The 12,450-nt window shown below is 37.9% G+C and overlaps 1 protein-coding gene across 2 annotated transcripts in view; it reads right to left on the minus strand.

Annotated features, from left to right (window-relative positions):
- cep152 (centrosomal protein 152) overlaps positions 1 to 12,450 on the minus strand; it is a 69,076-nt gene that overhangs the window by 11,709 nt on the left and 44,917 nt on the right. For both annotated transcript variants that reach the window (XM_048562824.2, XM_048562825.2), the window contains exons 17-23: positions 10,009 to 10,200; positions 8,896 to 9,186; positions 6,632 to 6,763; positions 5,453 to 6,094; positions 3,451 to 3,616; positions 1,737 to 1,916; positions 51 to 150 (exon numbers count right to left, since the gene is read on the minus strand). In XM_048562824.2, coding sequence (XP_048418781.1) covers positions 51 to 150; positions 1,737 to 1,916; positions 3,451 to 3,616; positions 5,453 to 6,094; positions 6,632 to 6,763; positions 8,896 to 9,186; positions 10,009 to 10,200 — 1,703 coding nt within the window. The remainder of the gene's footprint in view (positions 1 to 50; positions 151 to 1,736; positions 1,917 to 3,450; positions 3,617 to 5,452; positions 6,095 to 6,631; positions 6,764 to 8,895; positions 9,187 to 10,008; positions 10,201 to 12,450) is intronic.

Here is a 12,450-nt window from a genome sequence, read left to right on the forward strand (position 1 = left end):
GATATGCACTACAAAATTCTCAATTATTGGACTATATAGTATGAACATACCAAGAATTTGTTTTACTGTCAGTTGATTCACTTTCTTTAAGTCTTCTCACGAGACAGTCGTTCTTATTTTGCAAAATATTTATGGTTCTTTGATGTTCCTCTGAAAAACAACAATAGAAATATTTGAAAATTCATTATTATTAGATAATGTGATCAAGACTTTTTTGCTTTTGTGAACTGAAGCCTCTCTAAATTAATAAAGTGGAATGTTCACTATAGTTCAATTGCTTAAACAATTTGGCTTGCTTCAGAAAAATCACATTTTTCAGCATTTGCTTGCATATAACCGTGTATCAAATTGCTGAACAGAATTCACATTTCAGACACTTAAATACAGTGGTTTGATCATTATTTAGCTAACAAAGGGTGCAACTGCTTAAGTAACAGAATCCCCTCATCCACACCTCAAAAACAGTATTTAACCTAGGTAGATGAAAGTTCATCAAATTGTGAATATTCAAGATTACGCTCATCCTAAATTACACCCATTGTTAACCCCTCAATTTGCATAGAACAGTATTGTCAAATATTTTAGACTAGCCAATATTTTAGTTTATTTCAGTTCTAAAGTATAGGTGATTCTATTCCCCAAAATTTAGTGCAATAGACGTTGAACATTTATTAACATCAAAAAAATGAAACCTTCATAACACATCAGAAACAACTTCCTAAACACGCCAGAAGTCACGAAAATGAGATTCCCAAACAAAAGCACGAGATTCCTTATTTCCATGTGGATCAGTACTTCTTACATCACGAGTAAACAGCTAATTTAATCAGATGACCTCTTCCTCACTTCACACTGGGAGCTAGTTCCCAGCCACACCTTTGCTTTCTTAAAAGACAAATACTAACAAACCTGAAGGTTTCCCTAATCAATTTGGTACTTTAGGGCTCTTCAGGACTCAGTTCAGCAATTCCAGATCACAATCTCTGCTTTTTGGATACTTTGTGAAGATACTCCTTTTCACATTTAGCTTTTCTTATTTTCTCAACAACATTTCTTTCGCCATGCATCAACCTTTTCATCTCTAATACATTTTATGCCATCCCATTTCAGACCTTCTAATTGGGTTTTGCCTCCTGCACACCATTTTGTGCCTCCGTACTTACTTGACACCTGTTGCATTCTAACTTTTACCACTTCTGAAGGAAGGTAATCAACTGAGAGTTTGATTCCATTTCTCTCCCTACAGATGCGGCAAGATCTGTCGTGCATTCACAGAAATTTGGTTTTAGGTCTGTAAACAGGGGTGCTGGATATTGATCATGAGAAGTATTCAGGATTTTATTTTTAAACTAATTGCCACTGACAGCTGAAAAAATGTTAAAATCAGAGCCAAGCAAAGCAGATTTTCATGCAGTACATGAAAAGTACACGTTTAAAGGCATTGTTAAATACAAAAATTGACATTGAAACAAAAACTTAGACCATCTCTGGTGTGCAGAGAACAAAACTGTACTGAATTTAATGCAAAATACCAACAGATTGAGGAATAGTAACTCCTGATAGACAATCAACAATTGTCCACTGGTTGAATAAAAAGATTAAGGACGTTGTTCTCGACAAGGACAGGGAAACAAGCTGAAAGACAACTGCATCGCAATTTTAAAAAAAATTTACCTAACCTCCCCCCCCCGATCAGTATCGGCCTAGTCTCACTTAAATTACTGTTCAATACTGACCTTTGAGATGCTGGACTTCAATACTATGCTCATGAACAGTTTGCTGAAGCTGCCTACATACTTTCTCCAGCTTTTTCTTGAGCTGTTGACATTCCTGTTGTAATTTCTGTGTTTGCTGTCTGCATTGTTCATCACATGGCTGGTATTCAGGACTTAAGGTTTCCTTTCCAGAAACTAGGTCTGTAAACAGATTTTCAAATTTACATTAGATAGAGCTTTCAGTGCTATAATATAATGAAAAGCATTTGCAGCACTTTTATCTCAGCAAAATCTTGCCAATCCTCTATATAAAAGGAAATATATGAAATCATACAAAGAAAAAAGGTAACAATAAATCTGATAGGTTACTATAATTTACCTTCTCTAAGTATCCCTTAAACAATAAGCTGAAGGAGTAACAGATCCATACCAGAAATAGTAGAATTTGTCCAATTCTCTTCAGACACAATATTATGGGGATTGTAAGAGTTACTATTTACAGCAAGCTACATGGAAAAATTGTTCCCTCATGTGAAGCAAAATCAAGCTTGCCTGGAGAGAAGCGGAACAGGTAATTATTTTTGCAGTTGCTGAATTGGTGGAAGAATTTTTAGATGGTGTAGGAAAATAAGTGATCATTCTGAATTTACGTACCTCTGCTCTGCCCAACCCAATTCCCTAAAGCAAACATAACCAATTAGCTGCAGGAGATTTAAAGAATATTTATTGGGGGTGGCAGGGGGAGTCAATTTTGGTTCACTCAGATGCACGACATCAATTTGATTCTGATGAAATCTCAATCTACAATCTGAACTGTTTTGTTGCATCTGTCTTATCAAAGAGAAGAAGACAGAAATATAGAACAATCGAGCCAGGAATGACAGGACAAGTATTTAAGACAGTGCATACCAATGGTATAACCTCCACACTAAATAAACCAGGCAGCATCCATTTTCAAGTTTGTGTGGATGATGATAGGGGCTTTCACAACTTACATGATTTTCTTCTACAATTTTTGCTCATATGGATTAAAGGAAAGCAATTACATATTTTATTGAAATTGTAGGTTAAATGTAATTTCTAATTTTGTAGAGATGAAAAATCTGTCAAAAGTAATTTTTTTAAAAAACGAAACAGTAAAAATTAATGGTTTTTCTTCTTTTTGGTTAATACAGTCACATGGTAGATTTAATGCATGGTAGCTCCGAAAAAAAAAATTCAAAATATCAAAAGGAGCAATTTATTAAGAATGATTATTTCAAGAAATAATTAAAAAACAATAATTAGTAACTTAACTGGAAATGATTCAAAAATTATTCAAATCAAAATGCCTTTAGAAGGTGAATTTTTGATGGTCTAATCATGAGCAGATCAAATATTGGTGAACATCAGCTCATTTACCTAACTCTTGCCAAAGCACAGAAAACTCAACTTCTATTCTTTTGCTGATTATTCACCTGTAATTTGTAGTTGGAATTAACCTTATGCCAGCTTATAATGAAATCTCATTATCATCTATAATTTTCTGAATTGAATAGAACTAATAAAGCAAAGGAGAACATGCCACACAAAAATTTCCCTTAAAACGTTAATGATTTGAACCCATCACTGCTAACATTTACATCAGAATGATCAGAAATTTGAGGGCTTTACTTCTAACTGTGCACTATTGCATTAAATCAGTGATCATGTTTAATTTATTTTGTACAGTAACAAATACCATATTTAGCCTCACTTTGTTGTGCAAAGCTTCTCAGCTTATACTGTAAACGTTCAAATTCTTGTTTAAGTTGAAGTTCAGATGATTCAAGTTTTCTAAGCTCTGCTTCCTTTGCTGCTTTGTATTCCTCATGTTGTCTTTCACATTCACTTAATGCATTCTGTAAATCCAATTTGTCCTCCTGAAAGAAATTAGGCACACAGCATATCAAGAGATTCAAAATAATATCTCAAATGTAATTCATAATTATGAGCAACACAGTTCCTTCTCCGATATCAGAAACTGCTGTGTAGATGAATACAAGCAGAATGTTGAAGAAAGCATCCAAAATCCCCATTGTTTAAAAGTTACACTTTAAACAAATATGACTGATTCCCAAGCATGATGCGTTTGCCATTACACTTCACAACTACATTGATGTGAAGACACCAGGGTTAGGTTCATGCAATGCTTAGAGGCCACTTTGTGGGAATGAGCTCCCGAGTCAGCTTCATACAGGTTACAACAATCTGGAAGGTAAATCTTAAAATAAATGTGAAAAAAAAAATTACTTTGTTGCCAGAACCAATCCTCATTGAAGCACAAGCTTATGTTGGGCTGCATTTTCAAAGTGGGTATCCTTCATTAGTGAAGCTACACAGCTACGTGTAAGCTATCACAAGAGCTATTTGGCCCAAATTCATTTCCCAGCTCATGTACAAAACTGTCCTTGTATGCAAACACAGGATCCATGATTAAAAGTTTTAGCGAAGATCTGTATCTTGGGTTGTGGACTTGCTCGCGTATCTGGCTTTTTCATCACCATGCAAGGTGACATCAGTGGAGCCTCTGATGAAGCAATGTTATTCTCCTCCGCTTGGACTTTACACTATCTGGTCCGTTATGGTGAGTAGTGTCATTTCCGGTTTTGATTTGTACAGGTTTGTATATGGAGTCCAATTCTATGTGTTTTTTGACTATATCACGAGTGGGAACCATGCCTCTAGGAATTACCATGTGTATCTATGTTTGACTTGGGCTACTATGGCTACCGTGTCCCAGTTAAACCAATGGCCTTCATTGTTCAAGTGTACAGATATTAAGGCGAATTCGTCATGCCGTTTTGCTGCTAGTTGATGTTCATTTTTTCTGATGGCTAGTTTCCTTCCCGTTTGTCCAATGTATTGTTTGTGGTGGTCGTTGCATGGTATTACAACAAACATTACATCGGACAGACAGGAAGGAAAGTAGCAGCAAAGCAGCATGAAGAACTCTCCTTAATATCGGTACACTTGGACAACGAAGGCCGTCACTTTAGCTAGGACAGGGTAACCATAAGTAGCCCAAATCAAACATAGACACACATGGGAATTCCTAGAGGCATGGTTCTCCACCTGTAATATAAAATCAACAAACATATAGAACTGGACCCAATATACAAACCGGAAATGACATTACTCACCATAATGGACCAGACAAAAAAATTCCAAGCAGAGGAGAATAACTTCATCAGAGGCTCCCCTGATGTCACCTAGCATGGTGATGAAGCGTCTGAATGAGAACAAAACAGTATAGCGACATTTTTTTTTTGGAATGTGCAAGCGAATCATTTACATCTGTAGCTCCTTTAAAATTTTCCTAGCAGTCGTGGACACAGTAACATGAAGGAGTTGACTCATGTATGAGCTGTACCTCAAGCTTCTAACTTATCTTGTACATAACAGAATAAAAAAAAGGTTAATTTTGGGGGCACTTCCTTGAACATTTCAATCGACTTTGCAAGAAGTAATTTAAAAAAAAGGTGGAATTTTCACAAAGTACATACACTAAAAAGGAAAATTTGATATAATTGAAAAACTAAGAATGGACTCTGAGCTAAATATGCACATACATTTCACAACAATGCCATCCACACAGGACACATCAATATATTTTTCTCAGGTATAAAGTGAAGATCCATCGTATGTGTTTATGTCAAAAAGCCATTCCACCAGGCTATCCTAATACAGCTAGAACCTAAAAAGTGAACTGCCATTACCTCTTTCTGAGTTTCAAGGATCTCTTCAACCATTTCAGTGCAAACTCTCTGGAGATGGTCCTTTACTTCAACAAACTGGTCATGCGTTGATTTGGCAGTGTTAGAATATTCCTCTGCTCTGAGGCATGCAGGTTTAGACTTTCCAAAGTGTTTTGAGATATCACGCAAAAAACGTTCAATTTCAGCAACAAGTTCAGCTTCATATTGCTGTCTTTCAAAATTGATCTGCTCCTCTCTACGAGTTGACCATTCTTTTTGCTTTTCTGAGAGCCGCAGATTGAATTCTGCCTCCTTTTGTGCAATCAATTCATTCTTCTGCCGGGTAAAGTCTTCTTTAGCTTCTTTAAGGACTTTACTGAGTTTATTTCGATGCTCTGCTAGGAAGGCTTGATAATCCTGTTCATTTAGTTCATGAATTCTATTAATCTCTACTTGTTTTGCTTTGTTCCATTGAGTTCGAGCTTTTGCTAATTCAGCTTTAACAACTGCTGCTGCCTCTTCTTTCTCAAGTTTTAATTTGCGCTCTAGAACAACGGTCCTTTCCTGCAGCTCTGAAGTTTTAACACTGGACTCCATTTTCTCAATTTCCTTCAAAGTATGTTTCTTCCATTTTTCATCATTTGCTTTCACTGCTGTAGCTACCTGTAGTTTAAAAAGTACTGATCAATTTACTAAATCTATTTAAAATACAATAAATATTTTCTTGGATCAAATTGATCTGATTAATACCAACAGCATTTTTCAAATTGAAAGTTATCTCCCTCATCCAAATCACCTGTCTTCACATTTAAAAATATATCCCCAAGATCAAGCACACTTTGTAAAACACATTTTCTACTGAGAAGTTGCAAGGTGTTCTTTCATAGTCAAATTAGTGTACTAATTAAAGTTAACTCATGTCAGGAGTACAAATGCTGGCATGCTATGAACTCTACAGTACAATGCAAAAACACATAAAAGAATGAATGTTTCATTGTAGATTTGGCAGAGCAGTGTGCACCAATTATGCCAACCTAACAGTCAAGGAACTATTGCTAGTTATATCAGTCAATCATGAAGTACCATTAGTGGTTGCTTAATTTTCCGTGAATCAGCTTTAGAATAGTGGCTTTATTACAGATAATAACTAGTTACTAAGAGTCATATTTTATACAAAATGGCTAACGCTACAACATTTACCTGTTCTGCCACATATTGTTCATATTTTGCCTCCCATTTCTTCTCTTCAATTTGTAAATTGGCTCTGTATTCAGGCAGGTTAGTCAATTCTTCTAGCCAACGACAACGTGCATTTGCTAATGCTGTTTCAACCTAAAAGACGAGGAGATGATACTTCACAACAAATTACTGTCAGAATTAACCAAAAAAACCAAAATTAAAGCATGCATAAAGTGGATGCATATCTTAAATAAAGATACTAATTACTGTTCTTCGTAGCACAATTACTCTTGCTTCCTTTAAGGACTTAACCTTTGTGGTGACGTTTTTCCAGTGGAAGAAGAATGCAAGTTGTAAGCGAAAGAGCAAGATCAAATTATATCCTAATGGAAATCACCTTTTTATATCCACTAGCTGATTTTTGGTGATATATTAATCAGAGCTTGTGTGGCACAGTAATGAATGTGAAGTTATAATTAATTCACTTGCATCTTTAACAATATGGAGGCTGGTTAGTTCAGTTGGCAGGGCTGCAGGTTTGCAATGCAGAGTAATACAAACAGCGCGGGTTCATTTCTTGCGCCAGCAGAGGATACCAACCTCAACCTCTCCCCTCACGACCCTCAGGTTAAACTACTACCAGGCAACACTCACTCACTAAAAGAGCACCTTTATAGTCTGACAGAACTGTGGTGATTTTTTCTTTTTAACAGTAGATAGGACTTGTGAATGACATGCATTTCAAGGGGTCAAAAGCAGTTGAAAACTCGAAAGAAAGCAAGGACATAGGCATTTTTTGAAAGTTAAGCTGGGGGTAATATTTGATCTGCACAATGATCCTAGAATACTGGGCGGTTTTGACAGAGCAGAGTGCATAGTCTAAAATGGCTTGGAATGATCCAGTTGGAGCCAATGATGCACGGTGATGCTGTATGCCAAACAAACAAACAAACAAACAAACACACAGTCTCACACCAACTCTTCAGAAAACTGGAACTGTTCGGAGGGCAAGAGAGAGCAAAAACGAGAGATAGAGTGCAAAAAAGAAATGTAGACAGAAATATTTCTTTGGACAAGAACATCAAAAATTGGCGCACGTGGAGTGGTTGAGAAAATTGACAGCTGCAATAGTATTGTAATTAAATGCAAGGCCAAAATTAGGCAGTGGGGAATATTGAAAGAGCTTCAAGGGGAGAGGATTTTCTAAATGTAGATGCAAAATAAAATTTGGAAGGGCTGCAGGATATGGGTGGCAACGGATATGAGGAGGGAATTCACAGCTTTGGTTTGATTTGTTATTGCCACATATTCTGAGATACAGTGAAAAATATTGCATTCTGTGCTAACCAGACAAATCATACTTTACGTAAGTACTTCACAGTCAGAATAGAATGCAGAATATAGCGTTACAGCTACAGAGAAGGTACAAGGAATGATCACTCTAATATGAGAGCTCCATTCATAAGTCTGATAGCAGGGAAGGGGCTGCTTTTAAATCTGTTGGTGTGTGTTTTCAAACTTTTTTTATCTTTTGCCCAATGGGAGAGGGAGGAGGGAGGAGAGAGGGAGGAGGAGGGGGGGGGGGGAGGAGGAGGGGGGGGGGGGAGGAGGAGGGGGGGGGGGAGGAGGAGGGGGGGGGGGAGGAGGAGGGGGGGGGGGGAGGAGGAGGGGGGGGGGAGGAGGAGGGGGGGGGGAGGAGGAGGAGGGGGGGGGGGGGGGGAGGAGGAAGGAGAGGGAGAGGGAGAGAATTAACAAGGTGAGAAGGGTCCTTGATTATGTTGACTGCTTTCCCGAGGCAGCGGGATGTGTAGATAGAATCAGTTTTCGTAATGAACTGGGCTGCATTCACAAGTCTAAAGTTCTTGCGGTTTTGGACAGGGCAGTTGCCATATCAAACTGTGATGCACCCAGACAGGATGCTTTCTTTGGTGCATCTATAAAAATTGGTAAGAGTCATTGTGGACATGCCACATTTCCTTAGCCTCCTGGGGAAGTAAATGCCAAATATGCAAAATAGACATTGCAAGATTGAAGGATTTCAAATGGAGGGAATTCTTTAGAGACAAAAGAATGGCATGAAAATGTAAATGGGAGCTCAGCAGATTAGGACCAGAAATTGAGGTTGAAAGCCCAAAAGGACATGAGGTTACTTCAAAAATAATTAATTTTATTAAACACTTCAGAATGTCTCAAATTATGAGGTATTATCCTTCAACCTGTAGTGCTTTGGGAAGCCAGTCATTGTTCTTAACATTCTGTCATGACATAATTGTTCATTATCTTACCAGTTCAACCACATTATCTTCATGCTTCTTCTGCAGTTCCAGTTCAAGTTGTTTTAAAGCCTCCCCAACTGCCATTACTTTTTCCTCCTTAGCTTGACACTCCAACGTTATTTTTAAATCTGCGAGCTGCGATTCTAATTCTTGGCAAGTATAAACTCTGGTACCAGTGGACTCTTCAGTTTGACAAATTTCATCCACCGGAGGTGAAGTTTTTTGTTTGGTTGCTTCCGCAGTCTCACGGAGACGAAGCTGCCATTCTGTTTCAACGTCATGCATTTCTTGGTCTTTGACCTAACAAAAAGTTGAAATTAAAACATCTTCAGTCAGATATCCTGTAATGGATAAGTAAGCAGTGCCTATTAGTCACTGAATTTTGAAATCAAAATCAATTCTGAGAAGCACTGTCTTCCCTCTCCAGAGGGAAAGATCACAATTTGAAAGCTGAAACAGGAGCAGAATGGTGCTCTTATTTTTCACCCAAAACGTTTCACTCAATTTATATCCCAAAAATAGAAGCTAATCATTACTGTAACATTGTTTGTGTAATCCTGCTGTGCACAAACGGCTTCTACATTTTCCTACGATATGATGGCTATACGTCATATTTCTTAATTGACCACAAATACTTTGGGACATCTCTGGAGCATGAATGACTTTACATAAAGCCAAGCTCTTTTCTTCTCACTTTAGGGCCTAAGCATTCCCAATCTCACATTTAATGGATAACTTGCATACTTCTTGTGATTCAGAACAAACACAGAATGGTAATTAAGAAGCACACTAGTGAACCTCTAATCATTAGTAAAACCAACACTGGCTAAGTCACAGAAGTAAAATCTACAATACTTGGAAATAACTTCCGGAAGCGAAAAGATAGAATAATTACTTTACAATAAACAAAACTGCAAACACAGCAATATGACAATCAATCAGAATTTAAAAATCAACATAATACCACTAATGCAATAATCAGCACGTAGAAACACTTTCTATTTCCTTATGTTTATGAAGCTGAGAATAAATCCACAAGTTCTTCAATATGTTGTTGACTACAGCAAAGGATCCACACAACACTATTTTAAACTTTTATTGTTAGCAAGATAAAATGATCACTTTTTGTTGTTCCTCCTGCCACTGTATTTTGGCCAATGCAACATGCTTCTCAACTTGTTGCCCAATATCAGTTTCTTTTTCCAACATCCATTTGTTTTTTGCAGCCACCATTAGAGTTTTGTGCTTTTCTTCCAGCTCAGCCTGAAGCTCACTCAAATGTTTCCTCATTTCTTCAGAAAATGCCTTTTTCATCTGAAAAGTCAAAATTTACACTTTAAGTACTATATTCAGAATGCCATTATATTTGTAGTGAAGCGTAAATGTGTTTTCCTACAAGCATTTGTTTAATTGAAAATAGAAAAAGCCCTTAAAACATGTCTAAAAGCTCTGCTTTTGGCTGCTTGAAGGGCTAACTGTATGATGTGACTGCTGTGCCTCATGAATTCTAAACTGTTTTGCAACACTAGCATCCAAAATACTGGAGGTATGTGGAATGAGAGTTGGCTTTGAATAATGGACACTGCATTTTAGAAGTTGAGATGAATCTGCTAATATTTCCTTGGGATCCCTGTAAATTTAAATTCATTAAGTTAATTAAAAAAAAAACAACATACTGCCATAATGCTCAAATGGGCTATTTCTTTATGTCACGGTCAAAAATCACATGACACCAGGTTAAAGTCTAGGTTATATTTGAAGATACAAGCTCTTGAAGTCTTGCTCCTTCTTCAGGTGTTAATGAGAGAGGTGGCATCATACACAGAATTTCAAAGCAAAAGATGACACAGGGTCATAGAACAGATGCAAACGTGTTGAACAAACCTTTAGATGGCTGTTAAATCTTTAGTCAGTTAGAAAGAATTAATATGAAAATTCCAGAATTTCTTTCAAGTCATGGTCCAAAACTAAAGGCTTGAGTTCCTTCAGTATATCAGAGGTAACATTCCAGGTCAGACAATCTACTTTAGGTGTGAGGCCTTGTTTAGATTCTGGCTGTGTGTCAACTTGGAGTCAGACTGGTTTTATTTCCAAAGTAGGAACTTATAAAATGCCACATTGTCTACAAATTGTGTGCTTTTTAAGCAAAATAGAATGCATCTGCAAATGTAAATTCACCCCATAGATTTGTGTGTGGGGGAGACAGAGAGAGAGAGAGAGAGAGAGAGAGAGCCAGCAAACAAGAGTGACAGTATATAGTGTGGTGGGGTCGCCTGTAGTGCAACATGAACGCAAGATCCTGGTTAAGGCCATCCTCGTGGGTACCAAACTTGACTATCAGTCTCTTCTCGCAATTCTGTGTTGCTGTATACCCCGAATCCACCTTTGAGGATGTTTACCCAAAGGTCCAAGGCCAAATGTCTTTGACTGCTGAGGGGGTCCCTGCTAGGAAAGAACATCTCTGTCTGGCAATTGTGGTGCAGTATCCATTCATCCATTATCATAGCATCTGCATGGTTTCGCCATATACTGTGACTTGGGGCATCCTTGGCTGCAGCGTATGAGACAGACAACATTGGCCGAGACATGATATTTACACGCAGATGGTGCCTGGTGTCCCCACGTGTGATGGTAGTATTCATGTCTTGCAGATATTGCCATGACAGGGTTGTATGATATTCTGGCCAATGCTGTGCTGAAAGCTAGGTAGTTTGCCACAAAACAATGGTCTGTTTAAGGTTTGGCAGTAGTTTGAAGGTGAGAAGTAGAGGTGTAGGTTAGATTTTGACAAACTGCTCATTGTCATTGGTGGGTGGGTGGCTGAGAAGAAAAAGTGGCGTAATTCCTCCACTCCCAAGAAGCACTGATGTATCGATTGTATCCCGTGTCTGTCATCAACAGCCATCTTAGAATTGATGTGATTGTGTTGAACAAACCTATGACCCTTTGAACTTTTGCTTAAAAATTCAGTGTCTGATGCCACCTTTCTCACGGACATATGAAGGAGGAGCAAAACTCTGAAAGCTGTCTCTTCAAATAAATCTTTTGGGCTATAACCTGGTGTTGTGTGATTGTTTTCCTTGTCTAACCCAGTCCAACAGTGCACCTCCACATCTATTTTTTACGGCAGACATAATCCATTTGAGGATTGACAACTGATATTGTAGAAAAGGAATCAGGAGGAGATGTAGCAGTGGTTGGATTTTAAGTTCCACACTCAATGCCATGCACTGCCATATGCACATTCTCAACCTCTCTCATCAGCATCACTGTATGCTATCCCAGAGGTGTCCTGCCATCCAGTTCTATTTCATTCTTTGGATTTGTTCAACATTTTAACAAAAACAAAAACCTTTTCCCTTCCTTTCAGATATTAAGGAATACAAGCTGCAACAACTCCAAGATATCCATGCCCCTTTGGAATTTTCCTTCCCTTCCCTCTGGCTCCATTCCTTCTCCTAACACCACCCTGCCAGTTATTTACTATACCTCCTATTTGTTCTCTGAAATGTTCTTTACTCAGCAAAAGGGCACAGTTTTATTCATCAACTGCAGTGAATTTTG

This window comes from Stegostoma tigrinum, chromosome 33, assembly GCF_030684315.1.
Source record: "Stegostoma tigrinum isolate sSteTig4 chromosome 33, sSteTig4.hap1, whole genome shotgun sequence".
In the NCBI taxonomy this organism is placed as follows: Eukaryota; Metazoa; Chordata; class Chondrichthyes; order Orectolobiformes; family Stegostomatidae; genus Stegostoma; species Stegostoma tigrinum.